At 37.3% G+C, this 23,183-nt stretch overlaps 3 protein-coding genes across 13 annotated transcripts in view; 1 reads left to right on the forward strand and 2 right to left on the reverse strand.

The window, feature by feature from the left end:
• Positions 1–2,219: 2,219 nt before the first annotated feature.
• Sce (E3 ubiquitin-protein ligase Sce) lies at positions 2,220–9,476 on the reverse strand. 3 transcript variants are annotated; one of them, XM_022057506.2, is made up of 4 exons: positions 8,390–9,476; positions 7,474–7,745; positions 2,874–3,011; positions 2,220–2,329 (listed from the first exon to the last, which is right to left on the reverse strand). In XM_022057506.2, the coding sequence occupies exons 1-2, from the start codon at positions 9,390–9,392 to the stop codon at positions 7,528–7,530; spliced, it is 1,221 nt and encodes a 406-aa protein (XP_021913198.1). In that variant the 5' UTR covers positions 9,393–9,476; the 3' UTR covers positions 2,220–2,329; positions 2,874–3,011; positions 7,474–7,527. The 3 variants fall into 3 exon arrangements, with proteins under 3 accessions (XP_021913198.1, XP_021913197.1, XP_021913196.1); XM_022057505.2 differs by lacking the exons at positions 2,220–2,329; positions 2,874–3,011 and adding an exon at positions 3,694–6,005; XM_022057504.2 differs by lacking the exons at positions 2,220–2,329; positions 2,874–3,011 and adding an exon at positions 3,694–6,913.
• Positions 9,477–11,359: 1,883 nt separating this feature from the next.
• On the forward strand, positions 11,360–19,837 carry LOC110826652 (pH-sensitive chloride channel 2). Its single transcript, XM_022057503.2, has 9 exons — positions 11,360–11,472; positions 13,110–13,278; positions 13,614–13,843; positions 14,147–14,229; positions 14,642–14,806; positions 15,528–15,683; positions 16,020–16,185; positions 16,371–16,536; positions 17,018–19,837. Exons 1-9 carry the CDS (start codon positions 11,408–11,410, stop codon positions 17,324–17,326), a joined length of 1,509 nt encoding a protein of 502 aa, XP_021913195.1. The 5' UTR covers positions 11,360–11,407; the 3' UTR covers positions 17,327–19,837.
• Positions 19,838–20,307: 470 nt separating this feature from the next.
• Positions 20,308–23,183, reverse strand: part of LOC110826649 (G protein-coupled receptor GRL101) — a 138,550-nt gene continuing 135,674 nt past the window's right edge. For 7 of the 9 annotated variants that reach the window (XM_022057490.2, XM_087357747.1, XM_022057496.2 and 4 more), the window contains 2 exons: positions 22,488–22,668; positions 20,308–22,351 (listed from right to left, as the gene is read on the reverse strand). In XM_022057490.2, coding sequence (XP_021913182.1) covers positions 22,144–22,351; positions 22,488–22,668 — 389 coding nt within the window. In that variant the 3' untranslated portion in view covers positions 20,308–22,143. Of the gene's footprint in view, positions 22,352–22,487; positions 22,669–23,183 lie in introns of those variants that run through there. The other 2 variants (XR_002542106.2, XM_022057497.2) reach the window with 2 other exon arrangements.

The raw sequence follows: 23,183 nt of genomic DNA on the forward strand, positions 1-23,183 counted from the left end.
TACAACGCACAGACGAAATGGTGACTTTAAATTGGACTGGAAAAATTGGCTTGTGAAGAATTTATTGGCCACTCAGCGACCATCAACTTCTGAAGAAGGACCGTGCTCTAAAGGTACAATTTGGCTGCACGCGACAGAGACAAGCGACCGAGGCAGGCGACAGAATTGCGAGACCGAGACTGGTCGCTTCCTGTCTGCTCTCTGTACAATCGTATGAAGTACAATTACGAGCGCGAGACAGAGACAAAGCACAGGAGACCGCTCTCGGACCAGTAGTGTCTCGCGACGGGCTCAGGCAGCACGTCAGTACGTAACCAAACTGCTTATGATTCAATCTAAAAGAACTCCTGAAATTATCTTCTTCTAATGATAAATGATTCTTTATTAACAGACAGAAAGATCCTTCTTCGCGTCTGGTTTTAAATATTGAACTCATAGGTTTTCTTTGTTTCTTTCGCAACAAATAACACAGCAACACATCATCTTCTTCTTATTCTTCGAGTAACCTTTTTAGAAGCATTTTTGTACTCATTTTTCACAGAATATGTGCACGTATGTCTCAACAAAACAAAGAAAATAAACACTTTGCCGCATGTCTCGGTCGTCACCTCAAAAGTGTGTGGCGACAAGCTGCGATGTGTCCGTCTCCCGTCTCTGTCGCGTGCAGCCAAATTGTACCTTAAGGATTAAATTACTTCACCCAAAGTCTCCTTTTTGCAAATATATTTACGTTTGCACTTACATGCAATAGTTTAACGGGTTCTGTGGTCGAGACTTCGAGTAATCGATATAACCACACACACACACGACTATCTGGCTAGCTTCCTGGGTTCTGCTACGCCATGCATGGGTTTCATTAAATTACCGTGAAATAATGTAACTGTAAATTACTAGAACGTACTTCTTTTTAACTTCGCTCCTTTAACCAAATCGTAAACCGGAACTGTTCCGAATATTTTATATAATTTGTGAAAATAGGAAATTGCACAGTAATTACAGCAAAGTCAGCTACGCGTTGCGTTTGAAAAAAATAAAAATAAAGGTTTATCTGGCAACTAACTGCTTTAATTATGCAGAGAAGTTGGATTTCATTTAGACTACAAATCTTTCATACTTCGCTGATTCTGTTGCTGTATTTACAAATATACTGGCTTAAACAGAATAAGCATTACAGATACAACGCACAGAGACAAATAATTATGAACTATTAAAATAAAAATATTCCTTTTCACAATCAATTTCTACATCATGTTGCTATTTCTCATGTGCTACACGTAAAAATTTAAAATTTGAAGTTCGACTCATGACAACGATTAATTTTGACTTGTCTGCGACATTTTTAAAAGTATATAAGACGACAGTTTTTGAACCGAATAGTCTTTGTTAAGATCTCGGCTTTCCTGCATTCCATTTAAGAAAATGATGCATTACTCTTGTCTACATCTGTACTCATTGACTAAGCTGATATGAAGCATGGCTTCCAAAAATGTCGGCCGAAATCCTAGCTTTCATTGCGACACAGCCTACGCTAATTTTTAATTTTCCTGTTTCTCTGCCGTTGGGGTTTTTTTGTTCCGTGAGGTAATCCGTCAACTTGTGTCATCTCGTTCCCACTGATTACATACGAAGTCATAACTGCGTCTAACAGGCCCAAACTAATGTGTGAAGCAGCCTTCAAAATCATCGTCTTATCATAAAATACTTAAACAATCAACCAACTCGAATGGATACGACTTTTTACAAATGGAACCGCATTTCTTACATCTCCCGTATGCCCATATAGTCTTCCTTAATTACCCTAATAACATGAGTACAAATTATGACGTTCCTAACCATATTTTCTCCAGCCTCCTGTAACGTCTTCCTAGGTCCAAATATTCTCCTTTGCATTCAGCTATCATACGTCGCTTTTACTACGTAAGTCGCCCATTAAATCATTTAAATGCGTAAAATATATATTTATTTAAGTAAGGAAGAGGCTATTGGTAAATAACATGCCAGTGATGACATACAAATTGCAAAATTCTATATATTAAGCAAGTGACTTGGACTCTTGTAAAACGCAAAAATGATTGATCATGTTTAGTACATTTGGTCTGCACCAAACGACCTATCGAACAAAATCTCTAAATTCATGGTAATCCGCACACCACTGGAAGGTTACCAACAAAAGCTCTAAAATCAAACAAATTAAGGAAAAAACAAGAGACCGAGACTTACATTTCTTGTTAAACGTTTCGATGACATGTAAGGATTCATCTCGACGTGCAGCACGAACCACCAAAACCCGGATGCTAGAAGAAGGGCATTAGTCCATCAAGCTTACCAACTGCATAAATGAAAATATAAAAAAAAACTGAATGATCCGAGAATACATATCCCTTCCAATTATGACATAACCTTTTATCGATGTGAACAATTCTCATATTCGAATATGCTTAAGTTAACAAATGAAGTGAAAATGAAATTATGCCTAACATTTATAACAATGACTACCGGCGACGTAAAAAAAATGTGTTAAACAAAATTACATTATTTACCAAATCGAACATTTCAACATTCTGACAAAAGTAACCGAAATATGTCGCATACCTCAGTCTCACCCCACTTCCTTAATCACCATCAGCGAAAAAATGAGAATTTTAAGTCTTCATGTAAAGTATTGCTATGCCACAGAATTGGTTAATTACTTTTTTGGTTAGATAAGTACAAACGGATGGACAGAAACTGTAATGAACACGGCTAAAAATATGGCTGTCGGATTGCTACTTACTGTTGTGGAGAAAAGAATGCATCAACAGCTTCAAGGAGATAACATTAAAAAATTAAAAACAAAATTTACATATATTTCACAAAAAACATCTTTTTCTTACCAATAATTCTCATCACCTAGTGAATCAAGTTTTGAATGCACATTCAAGCCGTCCGACAACAGAGCAGAGACATCCATTGGCTGGTTTTTGAACGAACCACCGTATTTCATTGAGAGATGGCGTCGGTAGATCAACACGCTTGCAACATAAACAAGCCAAAATTAACAAGCAGCAATAACACAGTATTACGAAGTGAAAAAACATGTATTTGCTAATGTAGAAGGGAAATGCCATAACTGTTTTCTTAGCAAGATCGATTCTGGCTGTACGGCAATCCAGACAGCGTCCAGCCAACATAACCTCTACAAAAAATCCCCCATTTGAAAAATGGTTGATCAGGAAATTTCCTGCCTTTTACCGAACTTGAATGTTCATTACCGTGCTCATAAGAGGTCACTATTGATTTCTATCCTGAACAAACACCCACTTTCTTTAAAATTCGTTTTAATCAATGCTCTGGTCACATTTGGGGGGGGGGGGGGGGGGGGTATTTTCACTTCAGATTTTTAGATTTACAAACTAAAACTTTGTATACAAGATCAAGAAATGATGGCACATTGTTCACACAGTTGACAACCGGGCAAGGATTAAATTCATATTTAGGAAAGAAGTTAGTTTTAATATTAATTGTCATGACTACTGTTTCAGTTGCCACAGTATACATACTGCAACACTAATTTAGCTGACGAGCACAACGCCCATGGAACAAAAACTGAACAGAGGGAGTAAAGGTTCACATGACAGCTTCTTATTTACACATAAAATTTTTAACTGGAAGGAGTGTAAAAATTATGCACATCTCAATAAGCAATCACATGGATAGACTTAAGTCAATTTATAAGGCATCAAAAAATCTGTGCACATTACATTACATAATATATGTTTATGTACAATAATACTTTAACACATATATGTCTATCCTTCTACAACTGAGACATACTCCTCATAGCACACTATGGTTTTCCTTGAATAATAAAAATATACATGACAGAATATGGATAATTTATCATCAAGCTTTTTTTGAAGAACCAACTTTTCAGTACTATTTACAGATATAAATATAAAATACAGGTTCTAGTATATAATTTCATCATTGGTCACATAAGAACTACCCAGTGAAGGCAAACAGTAAATATCATAATAATATAAAATTGTTATGACTCATTTTCTCTGTCTATGTGGCCATTGCTAGGACACTATATAAGTCTGTCCATACATATTTCATCATTAGGCAACCTTATGTACTGTCATGTACATTTGTTTCTTGCAGTGCAGTTTGTCATTTGTCAGGTAACAAGTTCACTACCGCTCGACACACAAGTCACATGGATCCTACTCCACGTGCCAGTAAATTATCCACACGTGCGTCACCACGGTCTCGGTGGCTTTGCCTGTCGGGATTTAGTTTCTTTTCACTATGAAACAACTGAGATTCACGTTAAGCTACGTGCATATGAATTTGGTTTTATGTCACTGTTTCTCTAAGTCTATAAATCATGAGAGATAAAACTGATAATTCTTCTAACTCAACTTCAGGTCCTTCACAACCAAAATTACCACAACATGCCGCAGTAAAAACTTCCAAAGCATGTTACAATTTTAAATTTATTATAAAAAGTATCAAGCAATACGATGAGTGAATTCAACACTTCTAGTGACATTCAAAAGCAACAGTAAATTTTAAAATGAAAATACTATTCTCTAAAAAGTGCAATATAGACATTTTGGAGAGAAATAATTGTACGATTTTAGATTTTCTGTTATTTGGGGTACATGCTGTCTTCATAATATATTAAAACAAGCCAACGAAAAGTTGGGACCCGCAGTGCTCAGGCACTTGAAGAACGGGTCGTTCCCAGTACACAACAAAAATAATGCAATTAAAATTGCAAGAAATATGATGCAGCATGTTAAGTCAAGAAACCATGCAAGTAGCATGTCAGCTGTTGAGGTTTGGATAACATCTTTGCTTGGAACGTCATGCAGCCCTTCACCCGCAATTCTATTATTCTAAACACTCCCATGTAAACAGCAGGCCCACGTTAAGCTAGGGCTAGGTGGCTAACACTGACTTGCTGGCTGGAGCTGCTAAATATGTATTTTATCCGATCAGTTCTCTGTGTTCTAGTAAATGGAATACCAATGAACCACAAAATTAAGAACTTTTATTTTTTTCAGTTTTCAGTGTTGGCCAGGCTACAAAGGATAACATAAATGTTCCGCCCCTAGTGGTTGACAACAGCAAAAGTTCAAATTGTACCCACACTTTGCAAAGAGACTAGCAATGAATGTGCTCACTTAAGATGAACCAACTTACTCCAAACAGCAAAATCAGTACGAGACAGAGACAACAACGAACAATGTATAAACATAACTGTGTAAGATTTGAGGTTTTCACAGAGGTGAGTATGAAGATTTCTGTCTTCTGGGTTGTTGCGCTGTGTAGTCTGGTCGATGTTTACCAAAGTTTCAATCGCCCTGATGACGGAGGCAGTATGACCTCTAAAACGTTGGTTAACGTCGACCAGACTACACAGCGCAACAACCCAGACGACAGAAATCTTTATAAACATAACTGTTGAAAATAAACAAAGTATACATTGCCTCCCCAGTACATAGTAAAATGTCATTTATGTGGTTAAATCGTAAAGACTATTAAAACTAACAATTCAAAGAAAATACACATTTTTAACAACATAAATCACAGTCTTCATGCCCCACGTGATAGTTACAACATCTGTTATGCAAGAGACAAAACAGTCATTGCATACAAATTACCCATAACTCTACCAAGATTAAAACAAATCAAGTACAGTAACTGGCCTATTCCACGAACCCTTTTTAAGCTCAACCACCGTATCAACTAAACTTTAACTTCATTATTTAAGTCCTCGGTCATTATTCCATTTCACTCAATGTTCAACCATTAAATCAACATTAAAGTTATGAGACTGACTACAGGCAAAAATAAATTCATTTCAGAAAGTAGCAGATATTTTATTTTCTTACTGCAAGTGTAAAATATATTTTACGACTCTATTCCAAAGAAATGCAACATTTTCTATGTACAATATTCTCCTTTCACAATGGCTAAACACATTGGAGTGTTTGGGTGAAACGACTTCTTCCACGCTGCAACAGAAAATTTATTTCTCAATAAATTTGTGATTAAAATATGTTACATGCGTACAACGCATTTGAGAATTTTTTTTTTTTTTTTTACTAACATGCTTGCAGTAAAATGATGATATCTGGTATATTACATGCTGTTCTTGAGAAAATGGATTGGGAAGTATGAGGGCTGTTCAAACGTAACCCATTTGAGGCACCACCTGTGAATATGACCAGTCGCAGTTGTGTGCATGAGAGGAAATTTGAGCAAGTGTGACATGTTTAAATGTCAGCTGGTGCAGAATTCATCCATACAGGATCAACAAGCTGTCACTCAGTTCCTGACCCTGGCATCACAGTATGCTCAGCACTATTGTGGAAACCTGAAGAACTCTGTACCGCCACCAACAGAAAGCACCCTGAAATACTCACAAGGGGTGTCATCATGTTGCACAATAATGCCCATCCCCATGTGGCCCACACAGTCTAGGATATGCTGCGCTTCGTGTGCTGGATGGTGTTGGCCCGTCTCCCATATAGCCGAGACCTGTTATCGTATGACGTCCAGGTGTTCAGACCCCTCAAGAAAGCATTAAAAAGGCCGTAGGTACAGGTCAGCCAAAGACATCAAAAGTCGCAGTGGTTTCAGTAGCCGTACAGGGAGTTCTTTACAGAAGATCAATCAGATGGTGCATCAGCGGAATTCCTGCCTCAACATTCGTGAGGACTACACAGAATAATCCCCAGATGCATTTCGTTTCAACAACCCTCATACCTTAACACATTTACAGTTCAAAGTTAGCACTCGGAGATTTCTGCCTGTTTGCGCTGACGGCGGAATCAATGGGAGGTCAGACCTTTGATCGATGACGAGCAGATCCAAAGGCATGTCCTGAATTTGTTGCTGTATTAATCTGTGTTTACCACCACTGCAAACAGTGATAGAAAACATGTGTTGATTTTGGAGGGTAACTCTATACAAAAACCAAAGTAACGGAACTTTTGCAACATGTTTATAAAGTACACAATACAAAAAATTCTGAATTGTAGGAAAGCTCTCTGCTTTCACGAGGACATAAAAATATTTGCGCATTTTGCCTGTGAGAGCTCTGCATCATACAGCACCGCAGTTCACTTAGGCATGGTACTCGCCCTAAGTTAAACACACGGTCATTGCACAACCACGTTTCAGAACCAGCCTCTTTTGATCTCACTATAGCCTGAGGCAACCACTTAGCTCCAACACAAGCAATCTCAGCAATTCACTAGTAACACACTTTGCTTCAGCATGTCAACATAAAAAAATTATACTATCTTACTATTTTCAATACTGAACCTAAACTAAACCCCACAACAAAATCAATTAAAATTCATAAGTGATACACACTTAACAAACTATCAGTCAGCTTATTTAGCCATCTTTGAAAATAGTAAGAACAAATATATTGAACAAATCAATCTTAAATAGTTCAAGCAATATGTCACTTACTTAATATTAATTCCTCATAGTTCCTCTCCCGGTGTGCGGGTGGTGGTCCCACCCCTAGGATTTCTTCCAAGAATAGAACATTTCAAGTGGTTTGTTCACTTTCCAGAATTTGTCATTGACTTGACGCAAAGTCTGATTCCCACTGAGAACCACGAGCTGTCCAGGTGTTGGTGCGATATATATACAGAAATTGAGGAGCCGGTATGTCTCCGGAAGTTCCGAATCTAGGTCCAGAGTAAGACGCATCGCAAGATACTTGCTAAGATGATCCACTGCAAACAACGAGAATACATATACAGATACTAAGATGCTGTGAATTCTGAAACTACATCCAAGATATGACACACTGCAAGATATTTAAGATATTTATTCAGATGATCCACAGTAACATGAAGAAGAAATTACGCGCTTCTACGGAACCCAAAGGCTTATTACTGTGTTCACAAAAGCCAGCCGAATCCATTCCACACTCTTGCATCTTATTTTCAAAAGAAACATTCAATTTTTTCCATATAGGTCACTCAACTGATGTTTTTCCTTCAGGTTTTCTTACTTCTCATTTCCCCATGCATGATATATACACCGCCACTCTATTCCCCCTCAACTTGATCACTCTATCAATATTCAGCCAACAGTACAAATTATTAAGATCCTCATTAATATATCTGTCCAAAAACATTAAAAATGTCACTGCCATTCAGACAATAGGTTCACTTCTGTAGTCAAGCACATTAATTGTTACAGGTCGCAATGTTGACAGAACTATACTAGTTATTTCTAAATGTCAACAATTCAAGAACTCAAATAATAGTTTTCTTATACTGAAAATAAAATATTCCTTTTTCGCAAATGTCAGGGTACCAGTAACTAAGAACATTTAGGCTATAGTTAGCAGTCTTCCTGTAGAATCTTTTACCTGAAGCATTTGCTGTAGTTTTGATGTATCTTACAGAATTCTCCTTCAGCGCCTTAATCAAGGAATTGTCTCCACCCATTTCTGTTGGATGTGGCTTGAACACCAGTTCAATCTCGTTGATTGTTATGGGCTCTGATGGACCATCACCTTCTCCAACTGAAGAATCCTGACCGCCTGCTTCAACACTTGAACCTGCAGACTCATTTTCAGAATTATGCACAGACTTTGCCCTCTTTGGTGGCTTTGGGTACAATGAACTTTGTACAGGAGGTTGGGAAGACTGGGGTTGTGGACTTGGTTGGTGGGTTTGTTGGTTTATTTGTGGAGGTACAGGTTGTGGTAATGCTGCTGGTTGTGTTGGAACAGAGGCAGGAGGTACATTAATCGGTGATGGTGCTGGAGTAGTTGTGGAAAGAGCTGGTGGTGCGGGAACTGCAATAGGTTCACGTAATTCATTCTGCAATGGTGTTGGTGTAGATGGGGCGCTTGTGTTAGGTGTATTATTAGGTGTTGTCTCTGGTTCATTTGCCGCCTTTCTTGCTCTTTGCGGCCGGTTTTGTAACTGAATCTTGATACCTTCTGTAATCGAGTTCACTAAAGCTGCCTGACTATGACTCTTGTTTAATTTTGCAAGCACTCGTTCTTGGTGCGCTTCATATTCATCACGACTGGGATAAATTTTAGAAATAAGCAAATCAAAGTTAGGATCAGGCCTTAACGATCGTTTTGACACTAATTTCTTCCTGCACGTTGGACACTCCTTATTGCCGGACCGGAGCGCTGTAATTATGCAGTCTGAGCAAAACCTATGTAAACACTCCTTGGTAGTCATAGTTTTCTTTAACATATCAAGGCATATAGGACACATTAGTTCACTGTGAAGGCTTCTTGGAGATACGGCTATTTCGGTGTTATCGGTGATTGCATCTTGCGGTGAACGGTTCAATTCGTAAAGTGAAAGTTCCCAAGTTTTATTCAAACCAACTTGCTCAGCGGAAGCCATGTTGGCTTGTTACTACTGCAGGAGGTACCCAACATGGGTCAACACAAATGAATGTTTACGAAACGGAGTAACTGCAACACAAGAACATTGATTAACTGCATTGAAGAAGACTAACGCACGATTGAAACAAAAATACGAAACAGCATAGACCTTCTACGTCGTCTTGTCAAGATGTAAACTCAAAGTTTTTGTGAAAACTCCAAGTTCCTGTTTTTATGTTGTAATATTATTTTCACCGTAAAACATTTTGCTGTAGATTTTTTTCTGCATGACAATTTTACGGGATAATTTTAACTAGCCCTCTCATCACGTCAAGGTTGCAGTCCATGGAGATGGATTCCAACTCCCATCTATCCACTATGTAACCTATCTGCCCTTCATCTAAACCTAAACCTAAACCTACATCAGGTACGAAACATTTTTTTTCCGTAACAGACTAACGCCAACTATATTCGTGAGAAAATGCCAATGATGGAAGAATGCTCAGAGGTAGTTTTTCGCTTCACGTTGGGACTTAGCCGATTTCAGAGTCTGTGAATGATGTCACTGACAGAAAACCACGTATGGGATCGGAGAAGAACGAAAGTTGTCGCAAATGCTTTATATAATATTGGGTCGGACCTCTCAGAGAACACGCCGCAGTTAACGGAGCACAGATGGCTCAGTAGCCGTGGTGAAAGCAACAATTCTAAGGGACGAACAACCCAAAAGAAAGTACCTGACCATGCTCGTTTGGGGTTATGCGAAGGGCACATAATGTTACAAATAGTCATATCAGCTTTAAATGCAAAAACCCACATCCGGACCCCCCCACCCGTGAAAATCTCAACGCTAGTGACATACGGTGATGGATTTTCAAGTTCCACAAAAACAGGGAATTTCATATTGATTATCCGAGTTCATACAGGCATACCACGACATATTTGTGCTACAAAGCATGGCAACTTACATGGAACTAGCTCACCATAATTCATAAAAACCCTACAGTCAAGAAACATGTTTACTGCTGAGTGTCTAGCATCTAGCGTGTTTAGATTACCCATCAAAACGCAGGTGTTAAATTACATTGTATTCTTTTTGATTTAATTACTACTGGTCCTGAAATTTAACAGGTGAAAGAATCTTTTTACGTTTGCTTCACAAGTGCAAATGCGTGAGTCAATAAAATAGACTACACATCCCACTAATGGAAGAGGGAATGGAGTTCACAGGTAACTGACGTAAGTTAAATCATCAGAAAGTCGCTTAAAATTGTTATGGGAAAAGTTTAGCACAGGCATGCTAAGCCCATGTACACAGAATACGCAATACATTACTTAAGCTTAAAAAAGTGGCCTTGGTTACTGCATTTTATCTTATACTGATTGATTCTCAAGTTAGTCAACTACGCTTATTCAGATAAACAGGTTATACAGGATGTTGCATGCGTAACTGCAGATCGAAATGTATAAATCGTAGAGTTATTATATGCTAAAAACTGAGTAGAAAATTTTCGAACCAAAATTCTGTATGCATTTTTCACCTAACCTAACCTAACCGCCTTGATTTTATCATCCTAACAACATTACGCTAATCTAACATTCAACTTATACAGTTAAAGTAGTCAATAATCAGTAATCAACCAATCAAACACTGAAACGCTAGAAGGTAATAAACTACGAAAAATATCAACAATACCATTATCAAAATAAATTAGTCTTTCTGCATCGAGTATTTTGTAACGTGGCTCTTGGTTTTAGTGCATTGTTATCATCAATTCAGGTAGATACGAAGGGTAAGTAAAAGGTGTCGTGAAATAATATATTATTTATCACGAGGCACACAACAAATTAGAAAACACATTCTGAAGCCGGCTTCAGTTGCTATTTCAGTTACATTCAACGAAAGATGTACCGCCCTTTCTGCATGCGAACAAAGCAGATGCCGTAACCAATAGTAACACATATTGCAAACACGGCTTGCATGTCACTAAAGATGAAGATGACTTTGCATATAGTAATCAGCAGTCTGTTGGCATGGCTAGACCAGGGTTAATATTGCTGCTGTGTGTATTTGCAGACTTTGTTCACAGCCGTGTCCCGTAAGTATCGGTTGAAGATATTATTACAAATTTATTGACATTTTATGTGCTAGGTATATTACTTTATTTGAACATTCCCGTAACAATTTAAAATTTAATGAATTCTTCTCGGGCTGCCAGCCTTGTCAGATGGTTTAATGAACATTTCGAGAACCATCTTCGTCGAGGACGGATCTCGAAACGTTGGTGTTCTCTTCATTAAACAACCTGACACGGATGGCAGCACTATAGGAATTTATTATACTTAGTCGCCGTGAAAACTTCAGATGTCAGAACCAGGTCGACATTTGAGACGACTGACAGCGGTGGAGGTTTGTCGGCAAGGTTGTCTGATATATCAAGCGAGACAAAAAAACTTCTCGTTGCCATCGTCCTGATGATGGAGGCAGCAAGGACCTCTGTAACGTCCGTCAATTTCTACCGGCGCCACATTCCACAAGACAATGTTCGGTTGTGTTACGAGCTACTATCGAATAATACGCAAAGTAATGAAAAATACACATTTATTCTTAAGATAAATTTGTTTTATACCTTATCGTAACAAATAAAATATTTAAATTTTAGGTTATTCGGCAGGCAACTGTGAGAAAGTGTTGCAATTTCAAATGATACCGTTATTTCCCATTGTTGAGCGATTCACGAACTAATGACGTACTTGGATGAATGAGCCTGTGTAACCGAATGTAAAGGTTATGTAATGACATTGCTTTATGAAAAGCTTGTTTGTAATTACCTATTGAATTTGAATCGTGCGTAATAAAAGGATGCTTCTGTTCAATACACCTGTTTGCCACCCACTCATGCAAACACGTCTATTAATTTCGCGGACAAACGAATATGCATCATACCAAGCGCCATTCATGAACATTATTTAACCTTACTCTTTATTTAAATGTACTCCAAACGGTAACTGTTATTCCACCAGATGTCAGCTTTATTCAGAGAAACCCTAATTAAGTTACACGCCGAGTAAAATTCCCATTCACGACAATTCAAGCAAAGAATACGTCGTTCTTGTTTCTAACTAGCTCCATGGAGGAGAGGCCTTCTTCAAAACCTGATAGTAGCTCACTTGGTCAAAAATCTCGCAGTCTTTTGTGGACACAAATTGTCCATTATTGTGTTCAAAAGAACCTGTCACTGGTCCCTATCCTGAGCCAGTTGAATCCAGCTCGCATCCTCACATAAATTACTGTTGGTCTGAAAGCTGAGACTTTTTATATTGTTAAGCTTTGCGGCATGAAAAGGAAAGAGACGTGGATGCAAAGCTCCATTTGTTCCAAATTTCGGGACAAAATATACGCTAATGGTCAGTTTCTGGTTCTGGCCTCTCTGCCCCCAAGGAAAAAGCACCCTGTACTCATTAGCCAGGAGGTAGTCACTCTAGACCCCTGCACGGTTGAATTCTGAATTGCGATTCCAGATTTCGTCACCACGCCCAGCCCTGAAAGAATGAAAATGCAAGAAATTAATTATTTATTTATGGTTCAGACAATTTTTGAGGATGATCTGAATTGCTCAAATTATACAATGATAAATTAATGACATGGAAAGAATTTGCAAGGAAGTGAACAGGAACGTGGGGTCAACTTTATGTGACTTATGCTTGGCTGATTCAAATTTTGTCTTTGTGGCAGAATGGCTGCTGATTGCTCACCAATGAAGACTGAAGGTGAAATTTTGTCAGGTTATGGGCTGTTGAGGAACCTGACACATCCATGTAGATACAACTTATTGACCCCACCTGGACCTCAGAATATCAGCGTCAGAATATACATTTACAACTCTCAGGCAACTCACAATCTGGTCAGAACATCTTTTAAGTTTTACTTTTTGTAGACACACACACACACAAAGTATCTTCATTATGTAATTGTTTCCATGATCCTGCTACTTTCTCTCTCTTGGTCAACATATCAACATTTCTGTTTCTAAATGTATATAAAAAATAGAGACTCGTAGAGAAGCAGGTCTGACAGCCACAAAAACAGCATACAAATACATGGTCATATTCGCGAAATAAGATATTTTAGATCAAGAAATTTCTTCCGTGAAAGGTTAAATTTTGTCAACATATTTCACAACATATGTATCATAAGTATTCTAACAATCTTCTTTCTCATTCTGCGTACTGCTATCAGCATTACAACCTTCATCTGTTACTTCAATTTGAGTATCAAGATCCCCGACTGGCCTACCATTCTGTAGCGCCCAACACGTACAAAATAACCGGTGGGGAAGATCTGAAAGACATGGTATGGACACCTCACATTTATTTGGCGAATGATCAGAAGTCTACTGTAATGGGATCACTGAAAAAAGACATCATGGTTTCAGTGTACCCAGATGGTACAATCACCTTTGCACAGAGGTAGGACGTAAAAGAAACAAAGCGCGTTCCATTAAGTATGACCTTGAATCTGAAATTTGTTAAATGTTTCTTCCCTGTGTTAATAAGAAGCATGCAATCATGGTATATTGCTAAACCCTTAATGAAGGATACTCTATACACTGTCATTATTACAATATTTCATATTTACACACTCAACATAACATGTGTGACTCAAGTGTATTTAATGGGCCAAACTAAACAGCTCAGTCAATGCATGTATATTAATTTGTACACACTACACAATAAAATACTTCAATATAAGATTGTATTTATTTATTTCAGATTAAAAACAACTGTTGCCTGTTTAATCAAGCTCCACAAATTTCCTTTTGATGAATATCATTGTTCTCTGATGATAGAGACCTGTAAGTAATATCTGAACTTCTTATCCTTGTATGTGGTATTTTCACCTGTCATGATAATGTATCATCACATCTGTTTCATTTTGGAAGTGATAGGCACTTGGGGGGAGAGGCGGTATAGCTCCTACTCAACCTCAGCACTAGATGGGGGGGGGGGGGGTGTCAGCGTCACGTCCCGGCCGCGCTTCTCCCCTGGGAAAGGATCCCGGTACTCATTGGATATAAGAGGCTGGGCCCCAGAGGCTAGAGGAAAAATCCTCTGCCCCTGTCAAGGATCGAAACCCAATCGTCAAATGTCGGAACAACAAACATCTTAAACTAGGCCATGATGGTTATGTCCCTCGTCCTTCCCACTTCTCATTCATAATCGAAGATTTTCTTAAAAATTACAGGAAAGGCGTGCTTTGTATTGCAGGGATATATAATATCAGCAAGCTGTTTTTGAAGTGGGAAGACGACAGCCCAGTATCGATAACCCCAAACACACACATGTCTGAATACTACATATCCAGAATGTGGACCAGCACAAGCAAGGAAAGTGGATTTTTTATCACCAATTTCTATAAATATAGAGATAACAGTAAGTTAAATTATTATTTACGAAACAAAAAATATTGATTTATATTCCTAACCAGAAGTGCACATCAACATAATTTCTGACAGGGAACTTTAAAATGTGTAAAATAATTTACATAATCAACGATCACTTTGAGATACAGGTAACCAACATATACAATAATATTCCAACATATTTTGTGGATAGATTTAGATGGAATTTGATTAGATAAGCACTATTTATATTAGCTCAGCGGTAATGTTGGATGCATACAGTTCATAACCCAGTTGGAGACCTGGCTAAAATTCTTTCAAGTAAATACCAGGATAGTACTTATACTAATCAGTCGAAATCACTACAGAAAATTATTTCACACTTTATTCCATGTTACATAACCTCTGTACTTAAATAAACTACATTAATCAAAAAACTATAGCAGCTTTCATAATCACTGTATTTATGAGTTGTAAATTGACACGGATGTTTGAGAAGTAACATATTTTAAAACAGACCATAATAAGTATTTTTAAATTAATGGCATAAGCTGTACAGTATCATTAAGAGTACAGAAGTAAAACTGCAATACTAAATGGAAGAAGAAAATAGTAGTTCTTGCTAAAATATCTTAATTAGATTTATTTACATTCTTTTACCAATAATGTGGTCACACAAGGTATAGGTTTGACTTGATCTGAAACAAATATATGACCATCACATCAAATACAAATATTTTGTTTTTTCTCAGTTGGCAGTTATAGTGCCCTCATGGTTACATTTAGCCTGCGGCGTCAAGTGGGATACTACATAATGGACTACTATGTCCCCAGTACCCTGATGGTTATCATCTCGTGGGTCACATTTTGGTTGGATTCCAATGCCATCTCTGGTCGGATTAACATCGGTCAGTCTCATCTGACTGAAGTGTCATGGTTTCCATAAGTATATACATATATATATATATATTGTAGTCGTACGTTGTGTAACTTTCACCAGATTTATTTAATTTGAAGAATGCGAATGCTGACCATTAATACTCAATTCCATGAACCGAACAAAACTGCGGCATCTTCAGATTATTCTATCCTCCGCAATATGCATACACAGAAAACTCAAAAGAAAATGGAGGTTATTCAGATGTCATCATTCTTTAATATTGCCTTTGTAAGTTCTGACATATCAATAATCACTGCAGCTAATTGTAACATAAACAAAAACTTTAACAATAATTTTTTTCCAGGCATCAGTTCTATGTTAACGTTCATCACTCTCTCATCCCAGACAGGAAGTGCGATGCCTAAAGTGTCATATATCATGGCAAATGAAGTGTGGTTCATTGCTTGCACAACATTCATCATTGGGTCATTGGTCGAATTTGCTTTTGTGAACACTATTTGGAGGAGAAGGTAAACAAGTGAAATCACAAAATTTACATTGTGAAACAACAATAATTTAAATGTGTTATGCAATTTGAAGCAAACTTAACTCACAAAGAAAAAATATAAAGAAATAAGATGGCTTCTTTTTAAATAAAAATCCACGAATAAACATTCTTCCTAGTTTTACGAAACAGACGGCTTATTAATTTCAGGCGTAACGTGGAACTCAAAAAGGTGACTGGAAAGCACATTTTGAAGTCTACACTGACACCAAAATTAGCACGGAGGCAGTTAGAGGAGCTCAAAGAGAAATCAGTTTCCAGTCCCCCTGACCTGGGTTCAACAAGCAGCAGTTTGCCTGCATCACTGGCATCACAGGTTTGTAATAAATTTACTTATTTAGCAGCTTCATAATTTGTACTCTTCGCCAAATATTATTAGCGAGCAAATTGAGGAGGATAAGATGTAACATGCGTGGAGAAATGAATACACAATTACGTTTGGAAAACTTAAAAGACCACATCTACGCATAGAGGTTAATATGAAATTAAATTTGTGCACTGAATTTAACTGGCTCAGGACAGATTTGAGTAGTGCGTGCTTGTTAACATTGGTAATGAAACTCTGGGTGTCATCAAATCAGAATTTATTGACCACCTGGGCAACTGTAAGCTTTTCAAAGTGGAACCTGCATTATTCAGCTGGCTAAATTGGTTTGTGAACCATACTTACACTCATTGGCTGTAATCAACCCATTCCCGGCCCCAAACCTAAATTGTTCCAGAACATGGTACCCATACAGATGATCAAAGTGTTGGGTAGTGTAAGTCAACTAACACAGATTCTGCACTTAAACCAGTTACCATTCAGATTCCTGGTTCTCCCTCCCCCAATGGAAGATGATGATGATGAAAAAGAGCTGGAGCAAGTACGGGACTTCCCAGTTGACAGCCACACCTCTCAGGATCGCAGCATCATGACGCTTGCTTCGGATGAAGAAATCCGACCCACTGGCAACTTCACTACTATGACGCCACAGGAAATAGCAAAGTGGATTGATACAAAGAGCAGAGTAATTTTCCCTGTCTCATTTATAATGTTTAATATCCTTTACTGGGGATTTATTTTCTTGGATGTGACATTTCAAAAGTCAACAGAAGAGAGATAGGCAAACCGACATCGCAGATAACTTCAATTCCCACTCTATTCAATACGATTATCATAGGGTTAGCGTGAAGGAAGCTACCGAGGCTAAACGTTCAAGAAACATTGAGAGCAGTTCAGTTCCATTACTTCTGTTGAGACTTGGATCTACCTAAGAGGAGAATGAAAGTAAAGAGTAAACAGATGCTGTGAGTGAGATTTGAAATTCTCACAGTGGCAAGTATAAAGATGGCTGTCTTCTGGGTTGTAGCGCCGTGTATCCTGTTAGAATTTTACTGATGTTTCAGTGGTCTTTGCAGCCTCCACCATTAGTGCAACTCATTGTATTGATGACATAGGCAGCAAGCAACTCTGAAACGTCAGTAAACTTTTACCAAACTACACAGCATCACAACCCAGAAGACACCCATCTTCAAGATGCTCTGATATCACCAACGGAAGGAGAGATAATGGAAACATACCTGTATATCCGCTGGGAAACGTTAATTGTTTATTACAATGAGATTTACTGGAGTATTTTATTCTACTGCATCATTCAATTTCTGACTACCATTACCTCTCGTTTTGCTGAGCACAGACATTCAAGTTTTGAGATGAGACATAACGAACAGTACGTAAATGTGCTTAGGCTTTTGTTTTCCTAGGAAAATTTAAATTATTAATGCTTGTAAGAAAAGTTTATAAAAATAATAGTTTGTTAAAATTCTACTAACAGCAAAGTGATGTACTTTTAATTTTACTTGTTTTATTTCATATATACAGTATATATATTTTCTATTGTGAAGGGCCCCTATATGCCACTTCTTGATTAAAACTGTTTGGTACTGTATGACTTTACTGTAGTTTAAAATACATTGCATTTATAAATTGATTTTTAGAAATAGTTCATATAAATATTGATGTATTAATTCATGTTTATGCTTATATATATCTTCATAAGGGCTGTATGTTATTTAAAGGTGCTCATATAAACTGAAAACGTTATTAATGTTGAATGATATGGAACAACTTTGCCGAATTTGCGACAGTTGGGAAACGTGGTCGGGTCGAAGCCTGCTTAAATATAAAATATGAAAATTTACCTTGAGGAACTGTGGAAAACAATAAGGAAACCTCTGTTAGGGAGTGTCTATGCCCTGGCTACATTTTGAAGTAGGAATCTGCGCAATACAATAAAAAATGTCACCAATCTTTCTGCTTTGCTCAATGCCTGCAATAAAAAAAATGATTTAACGCATATGAACAGAAACCTCCTGTAATAAAAGAGAGATTTAGTGAGCTAGATTATTGAGAGCTAGTGCAGAAATGTGTTGTCAATTTAATGCTTAATGTATTGATCCCACTTCAATTGCCTACAGTAATGGACATTTATTAGGGATAAATACAAATTATGGAGTAGAATCCTCTTGAACAATCAGTGTCATCGTAGAGTACAACTGCAATATTTTGGAGACTACCCGCGTGCCATGCCATGACAACTAGTCATATATATACTTCCGATACCAAATTTCATACGTTAACCTTTGGAATTTGTTCATAATCGATAATGCTGAAATATATCAATTAAATTAAGGATATTCTTTCTACAAAAGCATTTCATGAATGTGAAGTGAAAAAATGTCATGTTATTCCCACACATTTGAATGATTCTTCAGTGTGCATTAAGCAACCACTGAAATAGTCACTGAAATCTGAAAAGGCACTTAGCAGAGGTATAATGTTCCCTCTTGAAGTATCACCAAGGACGCGCAGTGAGACATCATGGAAATCATCATAACTAATTATGTTTTCACTTTCAGTTGTTTAAACTACGTAGGTTGATTTGAAGACATTCTGGAAAGCCTGGCTGTTTTATGTTAACAGTTTGGAGACATTAAACTAATCATAACCAAGGTGACTGCATAAGTTTTTCAGAGGACACATGACAAATTTTACCTAAGCAGACAAGAGAGTTAATTCAGTCAGTGCTCACACATCATAGTTACTTACATTTAGACTAAAGTTAAAAAATAAGGAAAAATGATAATGCAATGTATTAATGGCCCCTTAATCATAAAAGTAGTCTCTTTAATCAAATACAGTTCTTTGTGTATGTGCATGTAAAAGTATGTGGTACCTGTTTTGAACTGAAATATCCTCAGTTGCCCACACCCAAAAAGGGTTGGTGATCTCTGTACTAGGCAATGAAAAATTATACGCTGCGACTGGTAGCTGAGTGGCCGATAGGGAAACAGACTGGAACTTAAAGAACATTTTCAATGCCAGTTTTCTTCTGAGAGAAGTTGTAAAACATTAATAACAGCCCACTACAATACAGTGTCCCCACCTTAGAACAGAAAGAAAATTAGTGCAATGTTGCACATATTAACACATATTAAAAGATATATAGTAATTTCCAGATATGTCAGGATAGGTTTCATCTCAGTGCCTCATAGCAAGCTTCGATGTTTATGAAATGACAAAACACAAAGTTTTCCATCTGCTTAATTTCAACAAAATAAATAAATTCACTTGATAGGTAGTTGGTTAATTATTTCTCTGATGGACATAAATGTAACAGATATTTTGAATGTTAATTAATACAAAAATATTTAGACAAAAGACAGGCAAGAAATGGTTAGATATATACCATGATATGTTTCAAATATCAGCAAATATTTTGATTGATTCAAAAAATTAAAGTTGTATAAAAATAAATTCAAGTTCTTATACTAAAATGGACAACACATTCTTTTATCTAAAATGCACATCGTCAATTTTCCTTAAAAATAATCTGAAACTAGGAGACTCGACTACGAAAGTTTGCACAATGTACTAAAGAAGTGCTAAAAAGACATGATGGAAATCAAGGTTGTATCACATTGCATTTCTGTGATCAGGACAAGTTTTTCTGTAAAATAACAGTTTTTCAGGGCGGTGTATGTTCTCGGTGCAGCAACACAAGTTAAGTAAAATAGGTATGACAAAGTTAAATTGCAGTACAAATTAGTTTAACATCACACTTGCAGAATTTAATATAACATCAACATGATTAGCACCACATTTGAAAACCTGTGTATTGTATTCAGATATTCATCAGAAACAACACGGTACTTATATGAGAACTGAAACTGTTCCAAACAGGTTGTATGATAAGTACTGACACCTAATTAATTAATTAATTAATTAATAGGTGGGATAACACATTGCCAGTAGGTATAATGGAAAAGTAAGTGGATTAATACTGACAGGAAAATTAAGTTAAAAAATTAAAACATCTGACCAAATATTATTTGGCAGAGACTGTACACCAACAGTATTTCATCAGAGAAGCTGCCTCTTTCTTACGATGTCCACAATTTTTAGTGCTGTAAGATTTTTCACTTACAGCCTACGTAATATGTTCAGAAAATCTTCAGTTTTGTATCCTGCTACATAAGCATTTAGAGCCCAACGTTCACAGAGCATTCATCTTCACCGGAATGAGAACCTAAAATATCATATTAACACCTTTTTTCACTAAAATACAGAGTACTTAATTAGAACAGTACAGTCATAAGCAATAACATCTAATTTTATTCCAAATGTCACTTTGTTCTGTCTTGCCGAGACAGATGGCAGTTTCATTTAACCAAAAATGTAAAAAACAGCACTATTTTGTCAAAAGTGGTCTTCCGGGGATGTGACACTATGTGGCCTTGTAATTACCAATGTTTCGGAGGAACATATCACCTCCATCTTCAGTGCTGAAGACAACACCAAACTTCACCACTGCCATTTGAGATTCATAGAAATAACAATGGTATCATGTACTGAAGACATGAACCATTTAACGCAAAGGTAATATTTTAGTCAAAATGAAATATTTGGAAAATTACCAGATGTGTAAACTTTGTCAGGAGGGTGACGAGCGGTCGGCTTCACACTTCAAAATTTTTCTGGATAAGGCCTTGACACGGCTCAGGAGGCAAGTCACCACATCACTGCAGAGGCCCGAGTTTGTGCCAGCATCAGTCCATGTGGGATTTGTAGTGGACATAATGGCACCGTGACAGGTTTTCCTTCGAGTCCTTTGGATTTTACTGTCAATATTCGCTCAGGCATCAACTGAAGGATGGACAACGGGCCTGTTAGCAGCCATATTTCCACACAGACATAGTTTTACTTCATTGCAACAGTCAATAAAACAGATATTACTTGACCTGGGCAAAATAGTAAAGCAAAGCACTGAACTGGTTGCAGCTAATGAACCTGTAGCAATATCAAAGTTATTTGTCTTAATATGAAATAATATAAAATAAATTTATTTCTGTAAAATGTGACAATAAAATCTGCCTGAAATGGATGAAGAAGCGTAAGGTATAAGAACAAGTTTGGCATGGTAGATTTGTCATCACTTTCTTAAAGCTGTTGTGATCTCATTTCCAACTTAAATACTTCAGTAACGTGGTTATTATCCATATCACGCATGTATGCATATGAACTTCATACATGGCATAACACTGCTACTGATTAAACCCAGTCTATTTCCTTCTACAGAACCTAACATGAACAAATTATCTTGAAACCTACTAACTTCCCTCGCTACAAAACTAACAAGAAAATACCGCTCAACAAAGAAAGTTATTCTCTTTCAATTCATTAATTTTCTTGTGTTTTAGTTCTATCACGTTACTTCTTCTGACACAGACAATACAGAATTCACTGTAGAACGCTGTAGTGTTGGCTCATTCTGTCACTGTTGCCAACCACCTGCTTGTGACAGCAGAACTGTCTGATTCAGTCATACAGTTGCCGTAACCTCTCCTTATTTCTTCTGTCTCTCCCCTTCCCAACCAACTGTCACTTGTTCCCATTACTGCGAGAATCGCTATGGAGGCGTCGCAGTGGGATGATTTCGCCATGAGCAGAGACTGCGGTGTCGATACTTGCATTGGTACGCCGACAGCTACCAGACTGCCAGAGAACTGTAGGACCAGGTGTTGAACGTTGTGTCACGTTTGTAGTGTTACAGTAGGAGCTTGACCTCCATCTGTGTGTTGTCATACGTCTGAAATAAAATAACTCCATTCTAATGTCTTGTGTCCTGCTATAACTCTAATGCTCAAGTCAGAGATGTGATGTTACAATGTCCCTGGTTACTTATCAAATTCACATATTTTTGGCACCCACTTATAAGTCTTTACCTTTTGGTAAGAGCCAGTAAATTCGCTTCATGTTTCACATCCCGCTCCATGTCAACCTCATCTCCATCAATACAGTGACAGCCTTCTCTGTCCTCTTGCAGCTTACCATTCGTTTGTTCCAGTTGTGGGTAGAGGTTACAGTCAACGTCACAGTGACTGCAGTTATTTGCAAAAGTAGAGCCTACATAAATCACAAAAACCTGACTGTACATTTTTGTATTCTTTAATTAGCATGGAATTTTGCATGAATAGGCTGTACGCAGATTTACCATGCTCAGAAAAATTTATGCAAAGCAAATAATTCCCACATGTGAGCACGCAGGTCCAAATACAATTATTTCAGCAAAGAGATCTTGAACAGAGCCATTCAAGACATGTGGCACCTACAAACGCAGGGTTTATTTACTTATTAGATACACAAAAAATTATGAGAACCGTTCACTCTAGAAGAACTTGCGATTCAGTTTGAAAATTATTACCAGACCACCTACTTTCCAGTACACGAAAAACAATAATTTTGTGAGTTGTTTTGTATGAGAAAGAAACATCTTAGTTTGGGTTGAAGAACATCAATTATGTTACAAGTATTATAAAACAAAGTGCACAGGAAAACCTTTGAAAGTTAGGTTGAACTAAACAAGTAATCTAGAATGTTAAATAATGAGAAACATTGTGATTTATATGTCACAGTACTGT

The sequence above is a fragment of the Zootermopsis nevadensis genome, unplaced genomic scaffold (assembly GCF_977971745.1).
Source record: "Zootermopsis nevadensis isolate Lab colony 2312 unplaced genomic scaffold, Znev_1.0 Znev_ptg000028l, whole genome shotgun sequence".
Lineage (NCBI taxonomy): Eukaryota > Metazoa > Arthropoda > Insecta > Blattodea > Termopsidae > Zootermopsis > Zootermopsis nevadensis.